Raw genomic sequence first — 15753 nt, 5'->3', positions numbered from 1 at the left:
GAATCATGGAACACTACATCAAAAACTAATGTATGGTGATTAACAATAAAAAATTTAAAGAAAGACATGATTTTGATCATGTCTAGCACAATTTGGAGATTCTTAAAGAGTCTGATGTAATAGAATAGTGTAGAATCTTTGTCCCAGAATTGCTGTGGCTTCAGCTGGGATGTGCACCTGTCTGTCTTTGGCCTGTGCACTGAAGAACAGGGCCCTGAGAGCTTTGGTGGTAGAATCATTCCTACTCTTGTGTACATTAAATTTCCTGAAATATTTGAGTACTTGTTCAAATGAGCTTTCATGAAGAGACAAATCTTTATATAAATACTTATCAACATGCTGCAACTTTGATTCTTCTTTAGTATTTTTAGTTTTGGGGCACCACCTCACATATAATTATGAGTTTTAAGATTTTTTCACTTTAATATTCAGAGAGAACTTAATAAAGAATTACTATTGTCAAAGAATTCTGATCTGTACATTTTATTGCTTAAGATCAGATTACTCATTGGCTTTATGCTGCATCATGCACATAAAAATAAAGAACATGAAAAGTATCCTAAACATACAATTTTATAAGATACAAGCTCTTAGTAACACAATGCTCAGTTTTACAACATCATCACTTACATCATTAGCTTTATAATTTACCAGCAGAATTATAGGAAGATATTTGTGTAGTTCCTACTATCCAGTGCTGTCTGTATATGATGATTTTAGAGGTCACAACTTGGTTCTAACAAGTCAAAGGCTGAAGAGACTAAAATATCAAGAACCCTTATTGAATTCATAAAAGAGGAGGACACAGGATAAATGTTCCCAACATTGAAGAGAGGCAAATGAACCCAGGGAGTCACACATTAGAAGACTAGAGACTCAGGAGCAGAATCCACTAACAGAACTACACCCGGGTACAAAATCTGAATTGGCATTGATGAAGTGCTGGAGTTGCCATGTGGACAAGCCTGAGAGTTAAAAACTTCAGGAAACCCACTTATTGGGATACCCTATAATATTGTGAGATTCATATTTGTAATATTTTGTGTAAATATAATATTGTGAGAAGTTTGACCATGTTCCCAGTAAATATTGGAGAAAAATCTTCTGCTTCCAACAGAACGAGGGGGAAAAACACCATTTTGAGGTATCACAGAGCACTCTGCTCTTCCTCACAAGGCATTCCCTCAGACAATGAAAGCCTCAACTGCCAGGGTATTCTCAGAGCCTAACCGACCTGGTGGAAGGGAATTCTCCATTGCTAACCCTCTCTAGATATCTTGTTCCACATAAGTGGGGGGGGGGGAAACTGAGAAACACTTGTTAGGTTCACAGTCCAGAGGTACAGGTTCACTAAAATACTGAGACCTAATCATAGAACTGTAGAATACCTCCCCTCTCCCCACACTGAGGCCTATTTACAGGAGTACCTTTTACCCAGTATATCATGTCCGACTATCAAGAAAATATCACATGGCCTCCTGAGAAGCAAAACAAACCAAAAAACCAAAAAATCAAAAAAACACCAAGACAAAAGCCCATAATTTGAAAAGAGAGAGGAAGCATCAGAAAGACATGTCAGGGATGTTGGAATTATCAGACCAAGTATTTAAAATAACTATGATCAATATGCTAAGTCCTCTAGTGGATAAAACAGCATGCGAGAAGAGATGGGCAATGTAAATAGAGAGATGGAGATCCTAAGAATCAGAAGGAAATCCTGGAGATCAAAACCATTGTGACAGAAATGAATAAGCTTTGGTGGGCTTATTAGTAGCCTGGACACAGCTGAAGAATGGTATCTGAGCTAGAGGACATCACAATAGAAATCTCCAAAACTGAAAAACAGAGAAAACAAAGACTGAGAAAACACAACAGCATATCCAAAGACTTTACAACAAAAGGTGTAACATGTGTAGTGGGAATGCCACATGGACAAGAAAGAGAAAGGAACAGAAGAAAGATTTGGAGAAATAAAGACTAAGAATTTTCCCCAAATGAAGGTTGGACACAAAAACACAGCATAGAATGTAAAGCAGGATAAATGCAAACAAAACAAAATAAAAACTTAAAAAAAAACAAAAAATGACCCCTACACCTACGCATATTATTTCCAAGATACAGAAAATCAAAGTAAAATCCTTAGAGAAGTCAGAAAGATAAAGACACTTTACCTATAGAGGAACAAATGTAAGGATTATACTTGACTTCTCAGAAATTACAGAAATGAGAAGAAAGTAGATTGAAACAAAGTGTTGTGGGGGAAAAACAAAAAAACTAACCTCGAATTCATACCCTATGAAATTATCCTTCTAAAATGAAGGACAAATACTTTCTTAACTTTCTCACACAAACACAGATCAAGAAAATTTTATTTTTTTTGCCAGAAAACCTACTTTGGAAAAAAAAAAAGTTTTTAGAGGAAGGAAAATAATCTAAGTCAGAAACTCAAGTCTACAAAAGGAAAAGAGAGCCCAAGAGAAGAAGTGAAGGTAAAATAAAACTTCTAAAGTTACCAAGGAAAAATAAAGGCATCATATAACAATAAAGGAGTCACTTCCCCAAGGAAGCGTGACAATCCCTAATGTGTATGCACCTAATTGAACATCAAACAAAAACTAATACAGTTGCAAGAATAGATGAATCCATTATCATAGTTGGAAATTTCTACACCCATCTATCAGAAATGGATAGATCCAGCAGGCAGAAAATAAACAAGGTCATGGTTGACCTCAATCATTCTTGCTGTCCTGGAAGTAGATGAAAACATGAACAACGTTTGTAATAAAATATTTTTAGGAACCTGGGAGAGATAGTTGGTATTTCATGCAATGTCACATATTTAATTTCTGCAACTTATTGTAATTCCAGTTAATACACTTTTTACCTTTTCTGTTTCACAATTTTCGCATCTCTAAAATGAGGATTATGTTAAAAAAAAAGTTTCAGTGATTAGTAACTTTTGCTTTAGGCAGCATTTCCCAAGCCAAACTATTGAATAAGAAGCTTCCTAAATTCCCTACCAGACCCTGAGGAGCAAAGATGAGAAGAAAGAAGAAATAAAATTATGTCGACCAAATAGTTGTTTGGAGGAGGAAATGTGTATAATGCTAAAATATCTTCTCATTGATTTTGGGACTGGGAACCAGATTTGTGGAGAAATAAATTTGCACAAGCCATGGAAATAGCTATGTGTAGCAAACTAAAATATTCTTTTTTCTTTTAGCCAAAAATACTTTATTCAGAATTTTAATGTTTGGGAAATTTATTAAAAATATCAGAAGGCTCTAAAGCACATGCCTAAATAGGATCACAGATCACTATAAAACTTAAGGTTTCATTATTTATTTAACCGAGGTGGTAACAAGGGATTTCATAGGCAAAAACATCAGGTTATCTAGTTGTTAGCAAAACTTTGCTCCTTTAATTTGAGAAATTTTAACTGTTTCACGTAGTCAAAGACCTGATAAAGACAAAACAGAAACTTTGCTTACAATTTCTTATCAATTACAATTTTCTTGGAGCAATAATCCAAGAAAAATTTGTCTTTTTAGTACAGAGAGAAGCCAAATTTCAATTTTATGCCAGTGTACTTTTAAAACTCATTTATTCCAATCCTAGTCAGCTCTGACCCTGGAAAAAATTTTTTTCCAGAGATTCCCCCTCACAAATCTTTTACAAGTTTTTGGTTTTTCTTTTTCTTTTTCAATACAGATTTTGTTGTAAGCCTTCTGTCTCTAAACCAGTTTCATTTTAGGACAAAATTACTTTCTTTTCCCTCAACAAAAATGTATTTTAATTCCTTATTCCTTTTTATACACCTCTTACTTTCTTACATACAGAGTTGCTTCCCTGAGCCATTCTAGCATCTTAATTACATTTATCAGAATTTTAATTCTTAGAAACCTTAGTTTCTGAAAACTTTAGTAACCAATTGAGAACTGTGCTACTCCCACATCTTCACAAGCCTCTCTAGATAATCAGCTTTTTTTTTTTTTTACCTGAACTTATTAGTTCAATTCAAGTTGCGACTAGTGCAATTTGCCAACAAAAATGACCTAAGATAATGGTTGATTTTGTCTCTGGAACTTTTCATGGCTAATTGTTAAGAACAAGTTGGTTAAAAGACAAAAAGGTTTGTAGACAAACTATTAAATAGCTTTCAAAATCTTTGGTAACCTAACACTTTGAAGTTTTGCTAGGTTAAATGATAAATTGAGTTGAATTTATTGATATCTAAGTCTTTTCCAAATGAGATAAAATGTTGAAACATTAATTACTAACCATAGATTTAAAATATTCTGTTTTAGTGCTGATGTCAGTATAATCTTCTAAGGTGTCGACTATTACACGATGTGTCAAGATCACGGTAATTTTGGATTGCATATCTTAAAGTCCGTTAATTTCCTTTTTCTCTTTACCATAAATTGGGAAATGTTTTCCAGGTACCTCCAGTGGGCGCTGTGATTTTGAATTTGACCTTTGCTCTTGGGAGCAGGAGCAGGATGATGACTTTGACTGGAATCTGAAAGCTAGCAGCATCCCTGCCGTAGGCACAGAGCCAGCTGCTGATCACACCTTACGAAACTCCTCTGGTCATTACATCTTCATAAAGAGCTTGTTTCCTCAACAGCCCATGAGAGCAGCCAGAATTTCCAGCCCAGTCATAAGCAGAAGAAGCAAAAACTGCAAGGTAAGAGAAAAACCCAGAAATGTTGTAAGTGACTGCTGAGAACGCTAATACAGAAAATAGAATGGCCAAGACCAGACCAAAGCTGAGTTTGAATTTCTTCAACCTAGGATATGTATGGAAAGGAGAAAAGTACAGTAAGGATGAAAGAGAAGGATTATTAGAACTGGGAAGAATTTATCCTATTGATAAATTCCATAGATATTTGAATTTTGAAAACCACTGGAAAACTTCATGGTTTTTATCTGTAAGCTATGGATAGTACAAAAGAAGTAAAATGCAGTTGCTTCCTCTCAAGGAATTTAGTACTTACTGGAATTATGAGAATTTCACTGTCAGAAAGAAAATTCAAGTAGTTTATAAATATTCCCAAGAAGGAATATTAGAGATAGTTGGAGCCACTATAAAATGGTTGACGAAGTCTTCATGAGAAAGACTAAAATTAGCCCTAAAAAAGGTAGAAGAACTTCTATAGGTGGGAGGAAAAGATGGTTTGGCCCTTATCCTGCGGAGCTTTAAGGCAAATGTTAGTACTATTGAAAGTATAAATAGGATTGTATGGCTCTTTGGGACAACCACCCTCTATGATGACTGTATTTTCAGGTCCTTCACTTTTCTTTATTGATTGCTTTTATTTCACAAAGGATTTAAGTCAGCTGAGTTAGGTTCTAAACTTAGCTTTACATATAATGTAAATTAATCACTCAGAGATGACTTCACAAGAATCTTGCTTACAGGAGAATGGTATATGAATAAATGTGCCATTTATATTTACAATGAGAAATGTGGTCTCCATAAGATGTGAACACACATATTCTGACTGGTGGGTTCTGTGTTTGAACACTGAAAGGAAAGCAAATTACATTCAGAAAGTTGTCAGCTGATCAAAGAATCAGGCTGGAAGATAATAGCATGATTGAAATCTTTATTGTTTTCAAAGTATAATATCCTTGTGTACACGCCTCCACCACAGAGCCCTAACCTTTGGCAGGAGGCGTTTTAAACCTTTTCCCCAAGGCTCCTCAAATTCCCTGCACCCATTACATTGCTCCTCTGTTTTGTACTGAGCAGCCTTCACTTCCTACCATTGTCATGGTTTTAATACATGCTAAACTTTTAGTTTGTGTTGGAAGCTTTTCTGTCTCATCTTAAGTTGATTTCCTAGTTTAACTCTCAGGGGGTAACCTCATTTCTGTTATCTCTTGAGGCACATTTGATAGAATTTTCTGCAAGAGAGTGACATGATCAGATCAGAGTTTTAGAGTTAACTCAGCAGTCTAAAGCACATATAACAAATTATACAGAATAACAATAAACTTTATCAAATTAGTTTAGCAAACAAATGAATTTTAATCAAATGTATTTCTTGTCTGTTTTTGTTGTTTTCCAATTACTTGATAACTCTCCAAAACGAAGCCCAAGCACACCAGATTTTATATGTCAAGTCTCTATCTATAAATCTGTCTATATCCATAGATATTCTGAAATTTACAAATTTGATTTAGTCTTAGAAAGCTAATTAAAAATTAAACATAAAGTGTATAACATTCCAGCTTGATTTCTTGGCTTTTCTACTTAGGCTTCCTCTGAAAATGCTCCAAAGGTTTGTTTTTCATACTGTAGTAACTCAGGATTTCATCCATCTCTATTTTTCCCTGGTCCTGGAACTGTAGTCCCCCACTGTTTTATACATCTGTGTGAGAATAATGAAATATGCCTAGAAGAAATGTCAAAAAATTAATGATGAATGGTTCATTTTATGAATATTTATGATATAGATTGAATACAAAGAAGTGAGGAAAGGTCATGCTGGGAATGATTGTGTCGCTCATATAAAAAATATGTATATCAGGTAAGCAGGGTGACCCTCAAATTTCGTGAAAAAAATTTGTCACTTGACCTTGTGGAATACCTTCAAGCAGAACAAAATCAAATTGAAGATTTTTCTTCCTTTTTAGGGATGGGTGGTGGGAGAAATGAAACAGATCGATGTGGGAAGAGATGAGACCTTTGAGTAACTCTGAAATTTCCAGAGAAAGTGCCTCTCTAGACGAGTCTTGTACTTAGCAGAGTTTTATTCCCTCACAATGCCCTGCGATTAGACTATGTTGTTGTCAAGTGTTTTCTGTAGAAATAGAGGTGTTTATATGTTTGTTTGCATGTTAACTACATGGGGTCATTCAAAAAATGGCCTCAAGAAGAAAGGGAAATATTTATTGCAATTAGAAAGGTAGGCCTCAGATTTCTTGCACAAGTAAGACAAAACAAGACAGACCATTAGAAAGGCCATGTCTATGGCTGCAGGGGATCCATACAGACATGTCTTATGGGCATCAGACCGTTTTCTCTGGTATCTTTTTATGCTGTTTTAGAGGTTGGCCATAGGCCCCTTATGTTTCTTACTCTAATGAGTCATATAACCAAGATTTCATGGGTCCTCTCTCAGAACAAGTCATAATGGTCACAGAGCTTGTGTTGGAAAAGTTCATCAACAGAAGAGACAATTTTGGATCACAGAAGAATACCTGAAGGTTTCATCAGTTAGGAAATTTGAGAAGAGTCATTTCACATGGCTTACTTATTCTAAGTTGATGCTTTTTGAAGTGTGCATTGCATATTTTGTTTAATCAAATTCTTTACCCTTAAGCCCATTCATTTCTTTCTTTCTCTAGGGTATAATAATACGTGACTGCTAGTGTTTCAAAAATACCTTTTTTTCTGGTGAGTGGGGATCACTCACCTTTACTGTGTTCCCTCGTTCATACACATGACAAGACAAAAGCTTAAAAGTGCTGTGTAACTATTACTTCTAACAATACCCCTCTGTGTAACAATTACTAAAAATCTGGTAAACTCCATCTTTGAAACATTGAAGTGTTAATCTTTGGAAATACTTCTTTAATTTTTCTTAGTGGGGGGCATGCCCAAGGCTGCTCTCTTAGATCATGTTTCTAGCATTTCAACTAAATTTGGATAACTGCTGTTCTGGTAGTTTGGTGGGATATAGTGGAGCCCTGAAGATCTTGTAGATCTAAAAATGTGTTTCAAGTGCAAGAATATGGTAGAATAAGCAACAGATTACTCTACTGTTTTGAAGAAAATGCCTTAAATTTTATGATACCAAAAATGGTCTTCTTTAGTTCCTACTATTGCTTAATCATGAAAAGTCTTTAGATGATAGATCACTTTTTAATGATGTTTTATTCCTTTGACAGTGGACTTTAAGAGTTTATTGGGAAATTCTCCATTTAGAAGTCAGAGAAAGAAAATAAACTCAGCTCAGTTTTTCACCTAAATTTCTATTTGATTCTTACTGCTCTGTCTTCCATGGATCATTAACTTATTATTTAAGGCCGGCCTGACTTCACTCAGTATTAGAGTACTCACAGAACAATAGGGCATGCAGATCTAGTTTTCATTTGAGAGTCTGTTAATAAAGGAGAGGACAATATGATATAATTGAAAGCAAAGTGGAGTTAATCGTACTAATTATATACAATATTCCTATTTTTGGTTACAGATAATTTTTCATTATCACATGTATGGAAATGGCATTGGGGCACTCACCTTGACCCAGGTATCAGTCTCCAACCAAACAAAGGTCCTACTTAACCTCACTGTAGAACAAGGCAATTTCTGGCAGCGGAAAGAACTATCACTGTCTGATGATGAGGACTTCCAACTCAAATTTGAAGGTCGAGTTGGTGAAGGACACCATGGTGATATTGCCCTGGATGACATTGTGCTTACAAAGAGTTGTCTATCACCCCAGTTCTCCATGAAAGAAGAACTTGCAGCACCTCTTCCAACAGGTACATTTTAAGTTGTGATTGCTTCGTATTTTTACAGCTTGGTGAAAGGGAAGGAAAAAAAATGGAAAAGAAATGATATAAATACCTAGTAATTCATTGCTTTCATAAAGAAAAAAATCTAAAAAAAAAAATCTTTCAAGCTTTGACACATAATGCTGTCCTCCACATTTTCTCCAAGCTTCAGTGTGTTTACCAGTTTCTGAGTTCTATTTAGTCACCTGCTTCTTAGATCAGCAAAATAGGACTCGTTTGTTTGCAGTCTGATTTAGAATTCAATCCTTAACAAATATCATTTTACCCAATAAAATATAAGAACATCAAAAAAACGAGTTATTTGGTTTTAATTAGGCATGACTGTGGATGTGCCATTTATTCTTTTTAGACCTGCGGACATTGCAATTTGAATGGTTGTATTTACATATTTCAATAGTTTAGGAGATTGAATATGTTCATATACTCTTTTAAACTAAAATATATTTTGGTAATTTGTCTAAAGAATTATATTAAAATGTTGAGTTGGTGTATGTTCAATATAAGAAGTGGAAATAGCAAGCACCATTAATCTGCATGATATATTAGGGGTATGGAATGAAAACAAATGCTGTGTATATTATTAAAATGAAAAAAACAGCAGATTTTGTCAGTTGATAAGACATAGTAATATTTAAATCATGAGTTTATTGAAGAAACCATAAGTGTCATTCCTTTGGTATATAAATTATATCTTTTTTTTCCACCTTCCTAAACTCTGTATCTTTTGTGTGTGTGTGTCTTTGTAGCTTTTTTTTAATTAACATAATGTATTATTTGTTTCAGGGGTATAGGTCTGTGATTCATCAGTCTTAGACAATTCACAGTGCTCACCATAGCACATACCCTCCCCAATATCCATCACCCAGCCACCCCATCCCTCCACTCCAGCAACCCTCAGTTTGTTTCCTGAGATTAAGAGTCTCTTATGGTTTGATAAATTATATCTTTTATAATTAGTGAAAATGAAAGTGCTTTAAAAAGAATGAATGTTTGCTCTGGCTTTTAGCATGGTAGATGGAATAAGGAACATTGCATTTCTGCCTTTACTTCTCCATTTGTGTCAAAGGGAGTATTTTAATTTGGTTAAGAGGAAGTTTCTAGATAAATGTTTCCTAGTTGACTAGTAGTTGAACAGAGTCTTTTCCTGACATGTTTCCAGCACTACATGGAATAGTATAGAGAAAAACAAATGAACATTTGAAGGCTGTTTAGGGATAAGTATCCTCATGTAATTGTAATGCAGGAGCATTTCAGATACCTCAGACTTCATCTACTTCCTTGAGAAAAGCTTCGCTTTCCATTCTTTGTCGACTATTTGGATGGCAGCTGTACTAGCTTGTGTCTAGGTCTGGTCTTTTGAAAAACTAATCTTATAGCATCTAAGTAGTGAGGGAGCAAGTTTTATGTTGAACCATGTTCAAACTTTAATGAACAGCTACAAAGTGGGATGTGTGAAGGACAAATCAGTCTTGTTGGGAATATCAGATTCTTAACTTGTGAAATCTCGGATAAAAGTTAGTTAAAAACAACTTCCAGAAGGAAGATTACAAAGTATCTACAAAGTGGTATAAAATGTATATTATCAAATAAAGGACACATATTAATAATGGTAGAGTTCTTTGTATATATGTATGATACTTGAAGTATCATATTAAATTTTTTGATGAATGGAAAATAAAAGAATCTCTGCTCTTAAGAATAACTCAGTATGGTAAGGGGGAATAGGAAAAACACCTTGAGTAACTCTAATATTAGGTAGGCTATAATTAAATGCCAGGAGAAATACACAAAACTTTAAGAGGATGCAAAGAAAATGCAGAAAACCCCCAGTTGAGGACATCTGATTTGAGGCTTATTTATAGGATGTGCAGGAGTTTGGAACCTCACCTAGGGTTCATAGAAAGGAAAGACTCTTCAGTTTGCTGGATAGGGGCACCATGCGTGAGCACAGTAGACTGAATAATGAGTGTGGGCACCCCTAAAGCATGAGGCAGGAGAAGAGGGTGTCACACAGGCTGCCAAGGTGGCCTGTCCTGTGAGTGGGTAATTTGGCTGAAGCAGGAACCTAGTATCACTGAGTGTCTGCAATAATATTACAAAAGAAATAGGGAGCTAACCTGGGACCACCTCAATTATTGGTTTGTTTCAACTTTTTCCCAAAATGAACATGCATTGAAAACGTATTGACTAGCCTTAGGAAACAAATTGAAAAAAAAAAAAAAAAGGAAGGAAGGGAAAGTAAAGAAAACAGTAAGAGTTAAAAAGGAGATACAGTATTCCTTTGCATAAAGTAGGATAACTGGTAGAAATGGCTGTGGTAGGAAGACTCCAAGAGGGGGAAAAAAAAAAAAGAAACAACCAAATGTCTTTATTTATATTATTAATGAACACTTTGAAAAATAAGGTGAAATACTTTAATTTTTTCATGATCTCCTTAGTTACAATGCCCACATTCAAATGCGGCAGATGAGAAATATGTGTGTATGGAGTTAACATTCCTACAGACTATTGGAAATATTTATAATTATGCCTCCAGAAACTAAAAGTATGTGCCTTTCTTTTAGGAAAAGTGAAAAGCTACAGCTTGTTTAGACTTGAACTGTGAAGTGATTCTGACAAACTATGACTTCATCATGAGTTTAGAGGACTCTGTTGGAGTCACTCATGTTTTTAAAGGAATGGTCTCTCTCTCTCTCTCTCTCTATGTAGATTTGGGGGTGGAGGAGGGTGTTATCCTGAACATATCACTGATACCATGAATGTCTAATGTAAGTATAAAGAGAGTCACAAATGTAAGCCACATATGTAATTTTACATTTTCTAGTAATTATATTTTAAAAAGTGAAATTAATATATTTTCATTAACCTAGTATATCAAAAATATCATTTCAATACAAAACATTAGAAAAATATTAATGAGATATTTTACATTCTGTATATTTTATACTCACAGCACACTTCAAGTGGGATTAGCTACATTTCCTTTGCTCCATAACCACTTCTGGCTAATGGCCACCGTAGTGGACAGTCTAGGAGGGGAAGTGAATATTCTAGGGTGCTTTCAGGTCTGTCTATGGGGTTCCATTAGTTAAGCCAGAGTTTGTGAATATCCAAGAATTGCAGTTGTATTCTTCTTTAAATAGAAGCACAAATACGTTCCCCAACGCCAAATGTGAAAGCACAGGTACCATGTTTGAGCAGACTAGCTACTAATCTCAGACTCCCTTCTTACCACTATGTATTACATAACTGCCCTGAGACTCAGTTTCCGCATCCGTAAAACAGAGAGAGTATCACTTATTTCTTAGGCCCCTGAGAATAAAGAGGTCACTGCCTATGTAATTTGCCTAGTCTCATGTCTGGTACATGGTAGATGTTTATTCAATAAAATCAACTCATATTATCCTTTATTTGGGCATCTTTGTCAGTTTTCCTTAGATGGCATAGATATTTGAGAGTAAGCCTCCATTATTTGCACTTTATTAAGAATATGTTTCTATAATATGTTTTGACAAAAAGCTTTTTTCTTGCAGAGATCACCAACATATAATTTTTCCATGTTGCATTGTGATTATTCAATCTTATCATTTACTGACTGTCTAAATATTTTTGGTGTCATGAATAATGTGTGTGTATATGTGTATCTTGGAAAGGCTTAATGGTTGCTGATTTCTCTTTACTATAAAAACACGTAACTTGGAACTTGCACAGATTGAAGAAGGGTAAATGGTGTTATGTGCCATAAACAGTAGCTACATCCATTAAACTTTTGAAAATGACTCTTATTCACATACTTTTCATCGATATTCGTGTGGGTAGGCTAAGAACTCTATCAAAGATACTTTAAAATAGAAAAGAGAAGAGGTGGCAAAACATATATATTTAGGAAGATGCAATTGAACTCAATCTGGAGTCGGTGATTCTAATTAGTCAAGACACAGGGCTTTATTAGCAAAAGTAATATTAAATAATTATTAAGTCTGTAGAAGTTATATTTAAGATCTTATTTTGATGGCAGTTTTGTTAATTGCTAAGTGATGATGGATAAAAATAATTGTTTAATGAATTTTAATAAGAAAAAGGCAACCAAGATCCGTCTTGTAAATGTCCATATTCAAATTTAGTCACTATCATATTCTCTGTATTGTTGGCAGACATTTAATAAAAATTCTGAGTATAATGAAGGAAGGAAGTAGGTGTATGTGTGTACGTGGGTGTGTGTGTGTTTTAGATCCCCACAGTCATTTCCAAATAGGAGTTATACAACACATATATTTTGACATATCACATGCTAATCAACCTTTGCTTTAAAAAAATGTAAAGCAATGGGGACTAAATGGGTTAGCTCCTCTTTGAGGTCACGCATTTCCCTGAAATATTTGGCAGTAGTTAAAAGGCTGCTACCGACTGATGAGAGTGCTGGTACAGCAGCTCAGGCAGAGTCCTGAGTTAGGAAAATCTGGCTGATTGTGCTTGGTTCTAAGTTAGAGAACCCCATACACAATGCTTAGTGCAAAATGCATGTGTCTGAGGTTTAAAGACACGGACACGGACCTTTGCAAGGCCCACTACATGTGTAATGTCACCTGATTGACTTAACCTAATTCTTATCTTCCTTGTCTCTAAAAATGGGACTATTGGAATTTACTTCTGAGTGATTTGAAAAATAGTTAGGATAATAACATGCAGTGTGTTTTAAACAATACTTGGCAAATAGTTGGTGTTCAGCAAATGTTACTTCCTTCTTTTTTCCTGTTACTCCTCTTCCCTGCTAGAGAGATTACGAAGTTTAACTGCGTACATGTTGAAATTTATTAAAAGCATATCATACACTCACTGTTTTTTCTCTATCATGTTCCACTTACTGCTCAAAGCAAGGGTTCAGACCCCCTCTGCATTTCTCATTCCCTTCAAAGAAATTGCTCTCACAAAAGCCCCAAATACCTCATTGCTGAATGAATTACTAAATTCTACCCCTGAAACTAATAAAAAATGAATTTGCTGATTTCATTTATTATTCATAATCATGCAGAGGAAATAAATATTCCTGAAAATCACAGAAGTGGATGACTTGGTTGGGTATGATATGTAGAGGGATGATCATAAGAAGTTCATTTTTAAATATACAGGCATACTCTTAAGAGAGTGTTTTCTAAGTTAATGTTACAGTAGAATAACTCTTGGTTTTTAATACTCAAATTCATACCAGGGCACCTGGGTGGCTCAGTCGTTAAGCATCTGCCTTCGGCTCAGGTCATGATCCCAGGAGCCACGCATTGGGCTCCCTGCTCCGTGGGAAGCCTGCTTCTCCCTCTCCCACTTCCCCTGCTTGTGTTCCCTCTCTCACTGTATCTCTACCTGTCAAATAAATAAATAAAATCCTTTAAAAAATACTCAAATTCATAGCATGCTTGTATCCCTGTATCTCTTCTTCCTTCTTTTTTGTTGTTGGGAGAAGGCACAATATTTATACTGGAAAATATATTTACATCACCCAAAACTCATTAGAATACTCTTTAAGCAATATATTCTACAGGAAAAATCTCAAGTCCCATTCCAAATACAATTGGTAGACAAAGATATTTTCAAGATTTCATGCAGTGGCAATACATAGGATGTTCATTTCAGGCATTTTTATGGCTAAGAGAAGGAGATCACAGTAGCAAATGCACCATGAGCCATTATTTTATCGTGCATTTGTCTTGACTGTGTTTCTTCTTCTTTTTTTTTTTAAAGATTTATCTATTTATTTATTTGAAAGAGAGAGAATGAGAGAGAGAGAGAGCACATGAGAGGGGGAAGGGTCAGAGGGAGAAGCAGACTCCCTGCTGAGCAGGGAGCCCGATGCAGAACTCGATCCCGGTACCCTGGGATCATAACCTGAGCCAAAGGCAGACGCTTAACCAACTGAGCCACCCAGGCACCCCTGCCTTGACTGTGTTTCTTCAGTGACTTTCATAGGTAGTCATGCTTTGTCTAATTTGAATAATGAATGCTTCTAGAAATTGTGAAAGAGAGGAAGAAATCTATGGAGAAGAAAGCCAAACAAGTGAAACAGATTACGATGTAAGAGGAGAAAGAAAAATACAACATTTTGACCAAGGAGAGCTGGCTTTGAAGTGGTAGACCAAAAAAATAAATAAATAACTCTTAGAATATCTCATTAACGGATTCACTTCTAAGTTTGTTTATGTAAACATGTAATGTTAGTCTTAGGAAGACAACAGTAAAGACTCAGAAGACCAGCTAATCAAACTGTTGGACGTTGCTGGCTCAAGTGAATTTATAGCTCTCAAATTACAGTAATAAATACAATAGCTTAATTTTGTTTCACTGTTTCATTTGCATTTTTAGAACTTAGTTGTAGGTAGATGGGTAGATGTGTAATGCATTATGATTTTCCTATTTAGAGAATGGAAAATTGGCTATGGGTGTGTAGCATTTCAAAACCCAATTTCTGCTTTTTAGGAACACATTACTAACAGGGTGTAGGAAGGGGCTACGCTTAGCTTAAGTTTTCAGTGGGACACAGTGACGGATATGGTTAGCCAGCACTGGGACTTGTGAGCGTTTGAATTTGAACAGTGAGGGACTGATTGGGCCTCTTCAAATTTGAGAGTTCTGCTTTTTTGTGTGCCACTTAGTTCTGTCTATTGAAAAAATACCCATCTTCTGTTCATGGATGTAATAACTAATAACATAACTGACTCCACAGCCTCTCCTTTCTTCTTTAATACAATTAATTTTTCTGGAACCCTTCTGCTTTTTTCTATATTCCAACTTTTCTCACTATGGCACCTAGGTATCTGCCTGGCCTTCCACCTACTCCTGTCCCACATTTCTGTATTGCTGGCGATAGACTCTATTTTATGAATTTTCATTCTTCTAGTTTTATAGATCGTACAACAGATATTGTATAAAATTCAGTGCAACTTGTGTAAAGAACATTCCTGGAAATGCTAGCCACTATATTTAGAATACTTAAAAATCAGTTTTGGGTATAGCCTAACAGTAAGCAGTTTTATAAATATTTATTCAAGAGCTTCTCCCACATTATTTATCCCATGTATCAAATTTAAATTCATGAAATCAATACTTCTTACAAAATTATAGAATGTGTTATTAGAAATTAGTAATGTTAGGTATTGGGTTTTTTTAAGGTTTTACTTTTATTCCAGTTATCATGCAGTGTAATATTAGTTTCATTTGTGCGATATAGTG

At 35.2% G+C, this 15753-nt stretch overlaps 1 protein-coding gene across 4 annotated transcripts in view; it reads left to right on the top strand.

Annotated features, from left to right (window-relative positions):
• Nucleotides 1–15753, top strand: part of MALRD1 (MAM and LDL receptor class A domain containing 1) — an 835513-nt gene that overhangs the window by 403850 nt on the left and 415910 nt on the right. For 3 of the 4 annotated variants that reach the window (XM_088025529.1, XM_028114131.2, XM_088025528.1), the window contains 2 exons: nt 4443–4690; nt 8208–8499. In XM_088025529.1, the coding sequence (XP_087881655.1) occupies nt 4443–4690; nt 8208–8499 (540 nt within the window). Of the gene's footprint in view, nt 1–4442; nt 4691–8207; nt 8500–9598; nt 9602–15753 lie in introns of all 4 variants that reach the window. The other variant, XM_088025530.1, reaches the window with a different exon arrangement.

This window comes from Eumetopias jubatus, unplaced genomic scaffold, assembly GCF_037043125.1.
Source record: "Eumetopias jubatus isolate StellerSeaLion01/CBP00866 unplaced genomic scaffold, mEumJub1_p1.0 scaffold_8, whole genome shotgun sequence".
In the NCBI taxonomy this organism is placed as follows: Eukaryota; Metazoa; Chordata; class Mammalia; order Carnivora; family Otariidae; genus Eumetopias; species Eumetopias jubatus.
This window is presented reverse-complemented; position numbering and strand designations above follow the sequence as displayed.